Source organism: Cyprinodon tularosa, unplaced genomic scaffold, assembly GCF_016077235.1.
Source record: "Cyprinodon tularosa strain WSP-4 unplaced genomic scaffold, ASM1607723v1 ctg1562, whole genome shotgun sequence".
In the NCBI taxonomy this organism is placed as follows: Eukaryota; Metazoa; Chordata; class Actinopteri; order Cyprinodontiformes; family Cyprinodontidae; genus Cyprinodon; species Cyprinodon tularosa.
In genome coordinates, this window is record NW_024038397.1 from 53652 (window position 1) to 68901 (window position 15250).

Genomic DNA, 15250 nt, shown 5'->3' on the forward strand with positions numbered 1-15250 from the left:
ACCGGTCCCAGCCTGTGAGAGACACCTGCACGTGGACTCAGCTGCAGCCTTGGTTCCACTCACCTGTGAGAGGCCTGGTTCTCCTCTCTTCCACCGCTCCCTTCACACCTGCCTGTCCACCTTCCAATGCTCTCCAGAAACAGAACAAGAGAACCATAATAAATCTCTTTCACTGTCTTCTCTATCAACCTCAGTTCACCTCCGCCTGGAAAATGTCATGATTGGGTTTCTGAGAGTAAAGCCCAAGATGCAGAACACACACGGAGAACGCTGGTAAAAGTCCAAAGAGATTATTTAAAGACACAAGCACATAGAAATAAACAGGAACAGTTCAGTCCGGGGGCTGGTTCACTGGGGTCTGTGCAGGGAACGGGGGATGGCTGGTTAACTGAGATCATGAGGGGCTAAGCCTCTAGCTGTATGCTTAGTTAGGCTAGCTAGGATCTGAGCTTCCAGCTCAACGCAGAGAACAACAGGGGATAATCCACATGGGAACCTCTGGGGAAAACTCCTCAAAGAAGTCATCAGGTTTCATCCACGTGGGGATCTTCGGGTTGGCTCACCAGGGCAGATTAGCAGGTTAGGCATTCCAAGAGCTTCTGGCTTGGGACTGGTTTCCTGTGACGCAGCTCTCCCAGAGCTGCAGACCAGAGACAGGGTTCCAGTGAGGGTGCTCATCCAGAGCTTCACGAGGAGACAGGTGGTTAAGCTCATCCAGAGCTTCACGAGGAGACAGGATTCCTGTGTGGCACAGATAAAGGAGAGATTAGAATCTGACCTCAACCTAGGAACAACCAAGACTCAGTCTATAGCAGAAGGTTCAGGAAGCTAACCAACTAAGATCAACACTGCTGCGTGGAATCAAGGTTTGAAGGCAGCTTAAATACTGTGGTCCTCCTGATGAGTAGATCAGCCACAGGTGTGTGGGAGGCTCAGCTCAGGAGGACCCACGGCGCACTCTGCTGGAGGCAGAGGGTAATCTCCAGAACCTTAACAGTGACTCCAGCCCTAAAGAAAAGACAAAGAGAGCAGAAGAGGATCCTCGGCGCCCTCTGGTGTGCAAGCCTGAGGATCCCAACAGAAACAACCCTTAAAATCCACTACAGCACGCTGTAAGCCCAGTAAGGCCACCCTTCCATCCTGCACTCAAAGAAATAATTTGTTGAATGAACTTAAAAAAATCATGGAAATAATTTCCACACAATTAAATTAATCTTTTTCTACAATAAACAATTAGTTGTTTCAACCCAATATACTTAATTCAGGTCAACTTAAGTTATTTGAGTTTGTTCTACTTAATTTTTTCTTTCTAGATTGACTTGATTAAATTATGTCTGCTTAACTCGCACCAGTTTGATTTAAATTAATACTTTGAGTAAAGTCAACTTAATTTGCATAGGTAAAATCAACTCAAAAAAATTGTGTAATCTAAATTCATTAAAATCAAGTTAAAAATACTTATCTTAATAGAATCAGACTAAAACATAGCAAATATGTTTGATTAACCTTGATACATTAGGTTGACCTAAACCAAGAATATTTGGTTTAAGAAACTAAAATGTTTAATGTTGAAAATTAATTAATTAATTAGGTGGAAATGATTTCCATGATTTCCTCAAGTTCATTCAACAAAATAAAAAAGATAACTTCCGGTTGGCTGCTCAGGTGGAAGAAGACTCATCCGTCAACCAGAGAGTATTGGATCAGTTCCAGCTTCCCCTTAACTACATGCTAAAGTGTCCTTGGGCAAGCACCGAACCCGAGGTTGCCTCCTGGTTTTCCATGTCAGGGTGTGAATCTGAAATGTATTGTAAATCTCTTTAGATAAAAGTGCTATACAACTGTCACCTCTAACATGTAGTGCCAAAGGTAGGAATAAAAAACATTTTTCATGCGTTTCAATCAAACTGTATTTGAACAAAGACAATTTAGGCTTACATGTTAACACTGGCTTACTAAAACAGGGTAATTACATTATTTAAAAAAACCTAAAACAGCAGCATACCATTCTTAGTTTCTTAAACAGAAATTTGTAGTGGTTGCTTCACAAAATAAAATTAAAACAGGGTTAGCAAATGTTAAAAACAAACAAAAAACAACACCCTTAATGGTACTCTGTTCTACAGACAACATTCTTAAAGCACACTTACATGAATTTAAGTGGATACAACAACACTATACAGAATTAGACATTTTGAAACCATATGTTATTTTGAGTAAAAAATAATAATAATTAAGTTGAACTTTACTTAACATGCAAATAGCTCCTTACAGTCTTCAGGAAAAGGAAAAAAGATGCAACTCAAAGTATATCCAGTCTTCAGTATTTCAAATTGTGGCTGACACATATCTCTTGAATGTACTTAGCAGACTAAGGTTTTTTACTGATATGTAAGACAATAGTAATAAAGTTCAAGAAAAACTAGTAGAATTCTTCCAAATCCAGACTTGGCAACTGCTTTAAAGTGCAACATGAACCTTTAACATTTTGAAATAAACAGTATATTAGGCAGCCCTTGAAATGTACTCTTTTACTTTCATATTAAGTAATTTCCACACCAGCAGTGTCTTGAAAGTTTATACTTTGGCTGACTACTCGTTTTCTTGCATCTCCATAATGATTTTCTACACAACTTCAATTTTATATTTTAACTCTAGAAATCTAACAAAAAGTGTCTTGGGATGGATATCCAGTCTTAAGTATTTTACACTGCTATTCATGTGTTTCTCTTAAATCTAGTCAGCACACTAAACGGTTTTGAGAGACAAAACTGCAATAAAATTCAAAAATGTAATGTGAAATCTTTGACAAACTGGTGAGACTACGAGAATTCTCCCATATCCAGGCTTGACTACTGCTTTCAAGTACAACATGAAATTTCAACATTTAGGGGGAAAAAAAAAAAAGTACATTAGGCAGCCATTACGATGTACTTTTTACAGTGATCAACGTGCCAGCAGTGTCTTGAGCGTTTGTACTTTGGCCGACAACCTGTTTCCTTGCATCTCCATAATGATTTTCTGCAGAGCTTCAAATGTATATTTTAATTCTGGAGGGTAACTAATGTTCAGAGCATACACAAGTCCGAGAAACATTGCCATAGCGAATGGAACATTTCTCAAACCACTCAGTACCTCTACCCCCTCCAAAACAATTCCAATATCCTCAGGGTCATCATCAGGGTCTGCAACATTGTGTCGAATCACATAGATGCCAAAGACTGTTTCTGCCAGGTCTCTTTCAATGCACTCATCATCGCTCTGTGGGAGAACAATTGAAAAGGTTAAAAATATTAAACAAAAATAAGTAAATAAATAAATAAAACCAGACTTTATCAGTAGGATTTCTGAAACAATTCTTTGATATCTTAATGTTATGTAGGAATCATGGTTCTGAACGTGAACAAGACAAAAGAGATGGTTAATGACTTCAGGGTGGAAACCTGCACACTGCACATCAGGATACTTTATTAGGAGGTAGAGGTCCTGGACAGCAGCCTGGACTAGAAAATCAACAGAGATGCAGCACAACAGTGATCTCCAACCCTGGTCCTCAAGGCCTACTATCCCACATGTATTAGATGTTTTCCTGCTGAGACACACCATATTCAAATTAAATGGATATCTGACAAGCTCTGCACAAGTCTGCCAATTACAAAATTTGAGTCAGGTGTGTTGCAGCAGGAAACCTTCAAAAGTATGCAGGACAGTGGCCTTGAGGACTGGAGTTTGGGGTCCCTGTTGTACAGGAAGGAGATGAGAAGAATTCCTTTAGAGAGCACCCAAGAGTGTGTTGAGTGCAATTAAGTTTTACTCATGCGGTCCAACAAAAGAACAACATGGGAATCATGAACACTGGAACCAACTGCAAAATGTGGAATATTGTACAGTTTACTTAAAATAACGTTTTATGTTGCGGTCAGTAATTTTTCTCTTGGCCTGAGCAAAATAAACCACAAAAGTTAGGATGAGAGATGAATGTGTTGTCTGATGGCTGGTCAACATACCTTGTAGTCCTTAACAAATTTTTGTGGATCCTCATTCAGATACACGGTCAAACCTCTGAGGATGCATTCTCGTCTCACATCAATGCTGTCAACCTAAGAATGAAATTGAGAAAGGATGTTCACACCCACAAAACATTAGGATCAAAACTAGCTGGCACAGAACATTTCTATAAACCAAACCTACATGCAACTCTAAGAGGCAGCTTTAAAGGAAGAATCCAGACAGACAGAATTTGGGTGACAATATGAACTGTGTTACTCGGTCTACCTATCAATGTTTAAATAAAAAGATTTATTCTTTAGCAAACCCTTTTAACCAGTTAAATTTAGATTTGAGTTTACAAAACCCACTGTGATATTGCTGTTGGGAACTTCTGGAATAATTTGTAAAATGTCAGTGCATCTGCTTATCCAAAAAAAACAATACTTAATTCCTACATTTGAACCAAGCTGAATACAGCGATGTGCAAAAAGCTGTAGCCCAATGTGTCTTGAAGACATTACATGTACAATCTAAGAAAGGACAATGCAATAAAACAAATCAAATTGTCTGATGAAAAAAAAAAAAAATAAAAAAAAAAAAAATATATATATATATATATATATATATATATATATAATTACTGTATTTTCACGACTATAAGGCGCATATAAACGTCTTTTTATCCCCTCAAAATGTGCGGTGCGCCCTTTGGTGCGGTGTGCCCTATGTGTGTTGTTACTGCCAACTTTTGAGACCACCTCATTGAAGAGATGATGAAAGATTGGCTGAGGGAGGTGAATGTATGGTTTTTTTCCACTCATCACCATCGCTGTTAAAGGAATAGTACACCCAAAACATAATTAGCCTTCATTTTCTACTCACCCCCATAGAGCTGGGCGATATGGCGATATATATCGTGAGGACGAGAGAAACATGTCTATTGCGACCTTTCTCCTCTATTTTTTCTATCGTGATAAACTTTTTTATTATTATTATTACTGCTAATCTACATTTCAATATAATTTGTTAATATAACATTTTGCCTTTTTGCTATGCAAACTCTAAGTGTATATAACGAAAAAAAAAAGAGAATAAAAACATAATGTGTACAGAACGTGGTTTTGCGACACTACACCGCTTTACGTCACGCGGCTTTGCACCATACGTTTGCGACATTACTGACGGAGAGAGCCCGCGAAATTTCTTTCTTGCTTGAAAAAAAAATGAATGATGGACACCCAAGAAATTGTTACCACAGCAGCGGTTACAGAGTCCGAAACGGTTGCCAGGTCACAGACACAACAAACACCACTTTTGCCCAAAAGGGGAGGCAGCTCGGTTGTTTGGTTATATTTCGGGTTTCAGCCATCTGATAAAGAACAAACGCAGCCGATATGTAAACTGTGCAGCAAAGCCGTTCCAGCGGCTGATGCAAATACTTCCGGGCTCTTTTACCACCTGAAGAAAAATCATGAACAAGAACACGGGAAACTACAACCACTCCGATCAAAACAAACAAGGGATGAAAATACAGGAAGCACTGGAAAGAAATTCTCACAGCCGAAGCTTAAGGAAGCATTCGCCCAAGGATCACAATCTGAGAAGACGTCTCAGCGACACAAGCGGATCACAGGTGCTATTTCACGCTATATCTGTAAAGGCATGGCCCCCGTTTACATAGTCGAGAAAGACAGCTTTCGGGACCTCGTCCGTACACTCGATCCCAGATATGTGATGCCTAGTCGAAAACATTTCAGTAAAGTGGAGCTGCCTGGCTTATATGCTAGTTGTCGGGCTGAAGTGGAGAGAGAGGTACGCAGTGGTGCGACGCATTATGCGTTGACTACGGTCATGTGGATGAGTAGAGCAACACAGCTTTATATGAGTCTCACCATCCATTTCATCAAGGACTGGACCCTCCGCGCTCGGTGTCTACAGACCGTGTACTTTCCTGAGGACCACACCGGAGTGATGCTCGCCCAAGGTATGAGCCTGACATTGCTATGCACTTTTGTGCGTTCGCTAGTTTTACTATTATTGGTTTTACTAATATGTTTACACCAATGAACTGTGTGCTTTTACAGCATACGCATGTTATTCCAAATTTCCCATTAGAGTTATCTCCATACACCTAAGAACGTATGTCTGTGGGTTTTCCCTACGTCGCCTCGTCAGCTGATTCTAGTCACGTGACTGACACAATTATTTATAGATATAGGAAAACAGCATCTGTGTTTTATGGCTATCCTATGTCAACTATAGCATAAAATGCAACATCAGTTGTGGTATATCGTGATATATATCGTTATCGTGATATAAAATAATCCATATCGTGATATAGTTTTTTTTTCCATATCGCCCAGGCCTACACCCCCATGCTGAACAACACTCTGGAGTACTTTTTTGATATCTCAAATGCATCTGGAGATCTGGGAGGCTTCTTGCTGTCTGCTGACATTCAAATAATGGAGGTCTATGGTGCCCGAGGCAGGAAGGTCCATAAAAGTCCACAAAAAACGTGTCAATATTCCTCCATACTGCTCGTCCAATGTATTCCAAGTGTCCTGAGTGAGTAGCGTCCAGAATTTACTCGAAACGAAGTCATTTAGAATGTTTTTAGAGCATAAACAGTAGTGTATAGGATTTCCTGAAAGCGCGCACATGCGCGTTCACGACGCTACGGAAGCCGGCAGACCAAACCAGCGCATTCAGCTCGGCAAAGAACTCATGCTCTTCTTCAACACTGAAGTCCTCAGACATTTTTCTTTCGTTGTTTCTTTCTTTGCACAGGTAAACAGCACATTTCTTCTTCTACGCTTGCATTATTGGCAGAGCAGACGCTGAATGCGCACTTTCATCTGGTTTTGTCTGCCGGCTTCCGTAGCGTCGTGAACGCGCATGTGCGCGCTTTCAGGAAATCCTATACACTACTGTTTATGCTCTAAAAACATTCTAAATGACTTCGTTTCGAGTAAATTCTGGATGCTACCCACTCAGGACACTTGGAATACATTGGACGAGCAGTACATAGACCACCATTATTTGAATGTCAGCAGACAGCAAGAAGCCTCCCAGATCTCCAGATGCATTTGAGATATCAAAAAAGTACTTCAGAGTGTTGTTCAGCATGGGGTGAGTAGAAAATGAAGGCTAATCATGTTTTGGGTGTACTATTCCTTTAATCTGTGACTCCATGCGTGCCAATCTCACAGCTGATGTGAAAAACATAGTGAAACAAATGAATGCTGTGTTCGCTGTTATGCAACCGCTTGACATCGGTGTGAACCGGACGCAGCAGGTGCAGCAGAAGCAGTGAGCAGTAAGTTTACATGCAAAGTCAATGGTTGACGTGCGTCAAGGCACAGCAAAAGGTCCCGCAGCGCGTTTTATGGAAGGCTGCTCATCGGGAGCGTTTAAGCATCTGAAGCGCTTGACGCGCCGCCAACGCGCTGCTGCTGCTTCAGATGAAAAAATTGAAGTTTTGCTGCTGGACGTGCTGCATCAACCAATCAGAGAAGCTGATCTGGGAGCTGACAGCGAGACAGACATCGCTGATGATACACATATACACAGCGCTGTAATCGCTCCTCTGAAACAGTTTATTGACGCCTAAATTAACTTAACCTGCCGACAGAATATGTTTGCTTTTATTATCCAGTTTTCAGGTGGATTTTCCCACTTAAAAACATATTAAAACTACTTTATTCCCACTGATCACAGCAAATATAGCTGCAAAGTGTATTTAATACATAGTATTAATCAAACCTGGGAGCTGGCCGTGAGACAGACACATCGCTCTGATGACATATGATATTAAGGCAAATGATAAAGGCTGGATGGATGAGGAGATGATGAAAGCGTGGCTGAGGCAGGTGTATGTGAGGAGACCAGGTGGTTTTTTCCACGCATCACCATCGCTGTTAATATGACTCCATGCGTGCCCATCTCACAGCCGATGTGGGAAAAAAAGGTGAATCAAATGGATGCTGTGCTTGCTGTTATTCCGGGGGTCTGACAAAGGAACTTCAACCGCTCGACATCGGTGTGAACCGGCCGTTCAAAGTAAGGCTGCGAGCGGCGTGGGAGCGACGGATGACCGACTGAGACCACAGTTTCAGGATAAGTGGAAGGCAGCGCCGGGCAAGTTACGCCACAGTTTGCTGATGGATTGTTGATGCTTGGGCTAACGTGTCTGCGGGCACTGTTGTTCGAGCTTTCGCGAAAGTCGTCATCATTTCCGAGGAGCAGCCCAGCACAGAAAGTGACTCTGACAGCGAAGAAAGGGAAATTGGCAAGTCTGATTTAGCGCAGCTGTTTAATTCAGAAACAGAGGATGATGACTTTGATGGGTTTAAATAATACTTTGTAATAAATACTTGAATAAAGCACAATCATACTCAGTTTTGCTCCCGCTCTATTTTTCTACCTGAAAACTTAATTCAACAGCAGCCTCTGGGCCGGGTCTCCTCCAGGTATACCGCGGCGGCTGGCAGGTGTTTTTTCATCTAAATAATCTAAACGGCCGGCACCAGGTTACCGGTAATAAAAGCGAACATATTCTGTCGGCAGGTTTCAGGATTTTAACTTAATTTCTGCGTCAATAAACTGTTTCAAAGGAGTGATCACAGCGCTCTGTCATCAGCGATGTGTCTGTCTCATGGCCAGCTCCCAGGTTTGAATAATACCTTGTAATAAATACATGAATAAAGCACATCATACTCAGTTTTGCTCCCGCTGTATTTTTCAATACGCAGTAGAGGTATTTAAAGGTAGTAGAGGACATGTACCGGTATATAAAAAACGCGCCCTATAGTCCGGTGCGCCTTATGTGTGTGTTAAATACAGAAATGGCACACATAACTGAGACTGCGCCTTTTAGTACGGTGCGCCTTATGGTCGTGAAAATACGGTATATATATATATATATATATATATATATATACATATACACACACACATACATATGTACACACATAATTATATATTGTTGTTCTCTATATTCATAAATGACCTTCCAAAAGTATGCTCAAACTGTAATATCCTGCTGTATGCTGACGATACAGTTATTTACTCTGCTAAACCTGACATTAGTTTGATTGAGTCTTCATTGCAATCAGACTTTGATGATATTCAGAAGTGGTTTACAGCGAATGGGCTCATACTTAATAAGACTAAGTCTTACAGTATGCTTTTTGACAACAGGACAACCCGTTTTAAGCAAGATCATACTCTGTTAATAAGGTTTCTGGATGATACTCTTATGGAGAATGTGGAAGAATTTAAATATTTGGGCCTACTGCTTGACTCCAATCTTTCCTTCAAGTCACATATTGACTCCGTTGTCAAGAAAATTAATTTCAATCTTAGACTCTTATATTGCTCTATAAATTGTTTCACTCAACAGATCAGACTACGAATTGTAACACAGCTTTTATTTCCAATCCTTGATTACGCTGACATTGTGTATATGAATACAACAGAATCACACCTTAAATCTCTAAATGTTGTTTTCAACAGTCTCTGTCGATTTGTGTTGAGATGCCCATACCTTACCCACCATTGTCACATGTATCAGCAACTTAACCTCTTATCACCTAAGACTAGACGGCAGTTACACTGGTTTCAGTTTATTTATAAATGTTTTTTCTTTAATTATCCATCCTATTTACAAAACCATTTGAATCCATATAGGTCTACTTATGGACTTAGACATCTTGATCATTTGTTCTTTTCTGTTCCAAGAATATCTAAAGAAATAGGAAGACGTGCCTTCAGATTTAAAGCCCCTTCTGACTGGAATAGCTTACCCAGATCACTGAGATCAATTTCATCTTTTCCTCACTTTAAATCATCCTTATTAAGTTTTCTGCATTCAAGAGACCAGTGCACCTGCTTTCCTGGCCGTGGTCCTTAAAACAAAACAAAACAAAAAGTTATGTACCTGCTGCTGTACCTATATTCATGTGTGCGGTTGTGCATATATACATGCTTATTTTTCCTTCTTATCTTTTTTATTTATTTAACTGATTTTCCAATTGTGGGTTTTCTCCTGAGTACTTTACTTGTATTTTATTCTTATTTTATTTCTGCTTAGTGTTCTATATATATAGATACATATATTTTCTATTTGTTTGTTTACCTGCATAAATATATTTGTGTAGAGATGTTGGACTGTTTAGCTTGTAGTGATGAAGAGCTTTGGTATGGATGTGTGACTGTGTGTATTGTTTGTCTCTGTTGTTCTTGGGACCCCCTCGAAAACGAGATGGATCATCTCAAGGGGCTATCCCTTAATAAAAGAATTGAAATAATTATATATTAGGAATGCACAATATAATCGGCCCCCTACCGATATCAGCCTTAAAACTGCGTATTGAACATCGGCCACCCAACATCTATTTTGAATTTAAGTAATTGTCTTGTATATAATTTTTCATACCCTCCAATTAAAGAAAAGGATAAATTCACAATAGTAATTCAAATAACAAGAAACCTAAAATACAAATAAATAAAATTACAAAATTACAATTTAATTACTTTCAACTTGGGGAGTTTTCAATTAGTAACAGTAAAAGTATCTTTTCTCTTTGCTTAGCTTAAATATCTTGACACTAAGTCACATTATAACAACTTTTTATCATCTTCTAAACTTTAAGACTTGTACATGATTTCCTGACTTGTTATCTTACCCGAGTCATTGGAAGCATCACTGCCTTTATCTTTTTCCCGAGGACTCCTCCTTTTCTGGCAAACACTTTCATCAAGTTTTCAGAGTGTGCATCAAGTTGCGAAAAGAACTTGGATTGAAGCTCAACTGTGGTTATCCTCTTGAATTCTGCTTTCACCTAAAATTGAACAGGGAAAAAAGAGAATAATGATGGGCATACCTGTTTTTAAGAAAGTAAAAAGAAAGTTTTCTCATTACATCTACTTACCTCCCTCACATTAAAGAGACCTAGCCACCTTGCTTTGAAATCCGCTACCATGGGTGCATCTTGGACCACCTCAAGACGTCTTACTGCAAATGTTTTGTCCATCATGGCAGCTACTTTGTCTTCATTATTTCTGATTTTTACTTCAGATAGGAGTTTTACTCTCATCTGTTCCAAACTGTCAGCTGATTCACCTGCCGGATATGGTGGACAGTAATTCACTTCAGCCTTTTTAGGTTTCTTAACACCATAGGCAGGACTGCGCCGATCATCAGGTTTTTGCTTCAGAGAATTCACAGTAACTTCTGGACATCCAAGTCGTCTGAGCTTGGATCTGTAGTTCCCAAGTTTATATTTTAAACTAGTCTTCCAACAACCAAACCCACTGGCGGAACCTGGCTCTTTCAAGCAAGGGTGTGCTGTTATAAGAGCTTCTGCTACCTCATTGAACTCTGCATCAGAGAGGTAGACTTTGTACTTGACAATGGTTTCCATCAAACCATCCATGATTGCTGATTTAAGTTTTACATCAGGATTCAACAAGGCTCCAGTCTCCCTGAAAGCAGTGTTGGCTTTTTCAAGCTGTAGTTCAGTTTCATAAGAAAACTTAGGAATGTTGAAAACCAGGGGCCAACTGGAGGACCGTGAAGAGGTTGATTCAGAAGAAGACAGGATATTTGTGTCAAATGAGCTGCCAGATACAAATGAAGAGCTGTCATCTAAGGACTGCAAGGCTGCAGCCGCCGAATAAAAAGGTGGTGGAGATCCATCAGGCAGGCGAGGTGTTTCTGAATTAAAGATTACTCTAAGAGTACCTTTATCCAGGACATCTGAAATTGAGTCCAAGTTGGTGAACTCATTGTCGAAGTCAGTGTCCATATACTGAAGTCTGAAGCTTCCTTCTATTCCACATTCTTTTCTTATACACTCTGTGAGATCACTGACTGATTCTGGAATTCCATCTGGGAGAATCAATTTGTGCGAGTTGTTCTCTCCTAAGATTACTCGCAACTTTGCTGGTGGAGACATCTTTCAACAATCTAAATATGTAAAATAAAGACATGTCACAACAAGAACAGGTTTCAATATGGAAAAAAACACATACATTTGGTTTTTAGCACATCTTATAAGTTGATAAATCTTTTCAGTGTCACCATACGCGTCGGTCCAACAAAATAATCTGCTAAAGGGTAGTAATCAGCCAGTTCTTCTAGCCTAATCAAGAGAGTTTCAAAGGCTGAACTTGGCAACTCAAAGGATCTGTAATGTTCTCTATACCACCCATGAAGTCTCTTCACAATAAAACATGGTTTGTCATTCACAATGTAAACCTGAAGAATTTCCCCAAAGTCTGGGAGGCCACAACGATCATTCCTTTTCTGAAATTGACACCATTACTTGTCAAACTATTAACAAGATGAACTTCTGTTGTTCCAGGAAAGTTCTGGTAAATAGCCTGAGCTATTTCTTGTTTTAAAACATCCACTGGAAGAGAAGAGACATTTGTGACTTCGGGAGCAGATTTCTGAAAGCTGGTCAGTTTCATGTGATATCCCATCAGGAGTTGATGCTTATTTGCCTGAGTGAAGGGTACATTTTTGAAGCAGTTGACGTGTCGCACAACTTTCTTGAAAAAACTGTGCTTTGCCTCAAAGCGCATTGTCCATAGCTCCACAAGAGGACCAAACATCCTTACCAGTTGAGGGTAGTGCTCTACATAGTGATGTTTTGGGATTAGCCGCACATCAGGGAAAAGTTCTTGGAACTTTTGTCTGTGTCCTGAAATTTTCCCCTCAAGATAGGCTATCGACTCATCTGTATGTGATGGAGCAACAACAAGCTCCATTATGTCTTTTAAGTCCATCAGAACTTCCCAAGCTGGTTCACCTTCAGGAACTAAATGCCCAATAATAAATGGGAGTAGTCTTAAAAGGGACCTGTTTTCATGGGCATTCCCACCGATTGTTTTTCTAGCTGAAAATGTAAGAGGGATTGCATGTGGCTTGTTCTTTTTGTCTTCCCACTTATAAGGGAAATGCAAGATGGCTTTGTTGAGTGTTTCAATATCGAAATATTTCTTGTTCACAAGGACACCCAAACAATGTGCAAGCTCTACTGGTACAATGCCTTCGAAAACATCATGCATGATATCTGGAGGATAACCTGTGTGAATGCTAAAGTGGGTGAGCGTTTCAGTGATAATGCAATGATTTTTTACCCCAAAACAACTTGCACCACTCTCTGAGGCCGTTTTCACATGCAAGGCATGGAGTTCTTTTCTCCTGAGACTGAACGCACCTGACTGCACATCATTTGTCTGAATGTCCGCTTTTGTTCCAGTGCAAAATCTGCAAATATAACCACTGGTTAAGCTCTCATTCAAACATGATAAACTGTGGGCGCCCAAGTTATCCGCCACAACAAACTGGACTGTTCCTTTAAAACATTTGCCAAGCAATGGAATGTAAAGTCCATCTTGCTCTAAACTTTTTACATCGTGAAGAAGAGGATGCAAAATTTGTTCATAACCGTACTTCTTCAAGTCATCACTCTTGCACAGGACCGCCAGATAAATTGCGTGAAGTGAGGACTGTAAGCTCGCAGGTAAATTATTTAAAGTCCAATAGATGCCACAAAGTTTGTGCTTCCTGCGAGAAGTTCCCAGTGGATTGCAAATCTCAAATTCATCTATGTATAGTTTTAACAAAATTCTCAACTTGCCTCCTGCCAAAAAAATATTATCTTTAAAGTGTGAACCATCTTGAGAAGATCTGTACACATGCTGGTCAAGAGACACTTTACTTTGCTGTGCATTGTGATTTTCTAATACATTGTCCACAACATTTTTTCTTTCAAAGAGCTGCTGTAGTGATTTCAGTACAGGAACATACTGAAAACTTTTTTTTTCTTTCGCATCAGGGGTGTACTCAATAGGCTGTATTATATTAAAGTTGTTTTTGTAAAACTGGTTGCGAAGCAAAGATGTGCTTAAGGCACCACTCGCCCCTATAGCTTTCAGCAAAGGATTAGATTCATAGACAGCAGATGCTACTTCTGCTAAAAAAGATTCATCTTTTGTTACACTATGTTTTTTAAATAAATTCTCAAGAATCTTAATGGAGAATGGGAATGTGGATGCTTTTAACAAGTAGTTAAGTTCCTCCAGAAAGTCATCAAGTTTTGATCCTGGGACATGATAAATATGCTCCAACTTGAGCAATGCTGCAGCCAAATTTAGCTCAAATGCATCAAGTAAGTTCTCAGTTGTGTCTGGATTACAGCCTGAAGATGTACTACATGTACTAGATACCTTAACCTCAGGGTTATCTTGATTATCTGCAACCTCTCCAGAACCATCAGTGTCTTGTTGTAGAATTTGGGTGTTTGTAACTATACCTGGCTTGAAATGTTTCAGAGTGTGTGGGTTGTGTTTCCTATTCTTGTGTGAGTGGAAAGTGCCATAAATGTTGGTTTGAAAAGTGCAATCTTTAAACATGCATCCAACAGTTTCATCATTCTTCAAATGAGTTCCAATGTGTACAAAGTAGTCTCTCTCTGTAGGAAGGCTGCTACTTGCACACAAATGACAACTGAATGTAGACCGCTCCTGAATCGCTGTAGAGCTTGGTTTTGGATGAACTCTACTCAAATGAATACGCAAAGCATTCCATGTCTTAAAAGTACATGGGCAACTTGTATGAGGACATGGATAGCGTTGTCTCAGATAGTGCTGTATTCTGAAATGTTTTAGAAGTTCAGGTCTACCAGACATGGAAAGAGAACATTCTTTACACTTCCACATTTCTTAAAGACTGCAGTTTAAAAAGAACTGCACTGATCTATGTTTGTTGGACCAAAGCCTAAATCAATTTAAACATTCTAAGCAAGAAAAAGAATTAAACATCTACATTTATAGCAAAAAATACCGTTTAAGTCTGGAGTTTGTGCACAAAAAAGTGATGAAATCCTCTGATTGGCAAGAAGCGATTTCCTCTGAACAGAAGCCAATGGTAGGGCAGAATTGGGGTTGGACAGGAAACCAAAGGTTAAAAATTTGTTGTAACAAAGATCTTGTAATGCAGAGAAAATAATGACAAGAGAAATAAAGTTAGACGTATAGCTCCCCATTCTAAAGCTCAGATATGCTTCATAGTACAATGTGTTGGCTACCATGTAATTGACACAATTAGCCTCCCCCATTACAGCATTGCAATGTAAATATGACAATATTGATAAAATAAATCATTTAAGCATTATCCCAAAAGTCAGTCAGCTGTGAAGTCTTTTGGTATGTTATGTAAACCTCACTGTGGACTAATTATCCATAG

General features: G+C 39.6%; 1 protein-coding gene across 1 annotated transcript; it reads right to left on the minus strand.

Annotated features, from left to right (window-relative positions):
* Window positions 1–1741: 1741 nt before the first annotated feature.
* On the minus strand, window positions 1742–11027 carry LOC119780175. The gene is made up of 4 exons (XM_038280096.1): window positions 10926–11027; window positions 10680–10835; window positions 4008–4100; window positions 1742–3261 (listed from the first exon to the last, which is right to left on the minus strand). Exons 1-4 carry the CDS (start codon window positions 11025–11027, stop codon window positions 2947–2949), a joined length of 666 nt encoding a protein of 221 aa, XP_038136024.1. The 3' UTR covers window positions 1742–2946.
* Between the last annotated feature and the right edge of the window lie 4223 nt (window positions 11028–15250).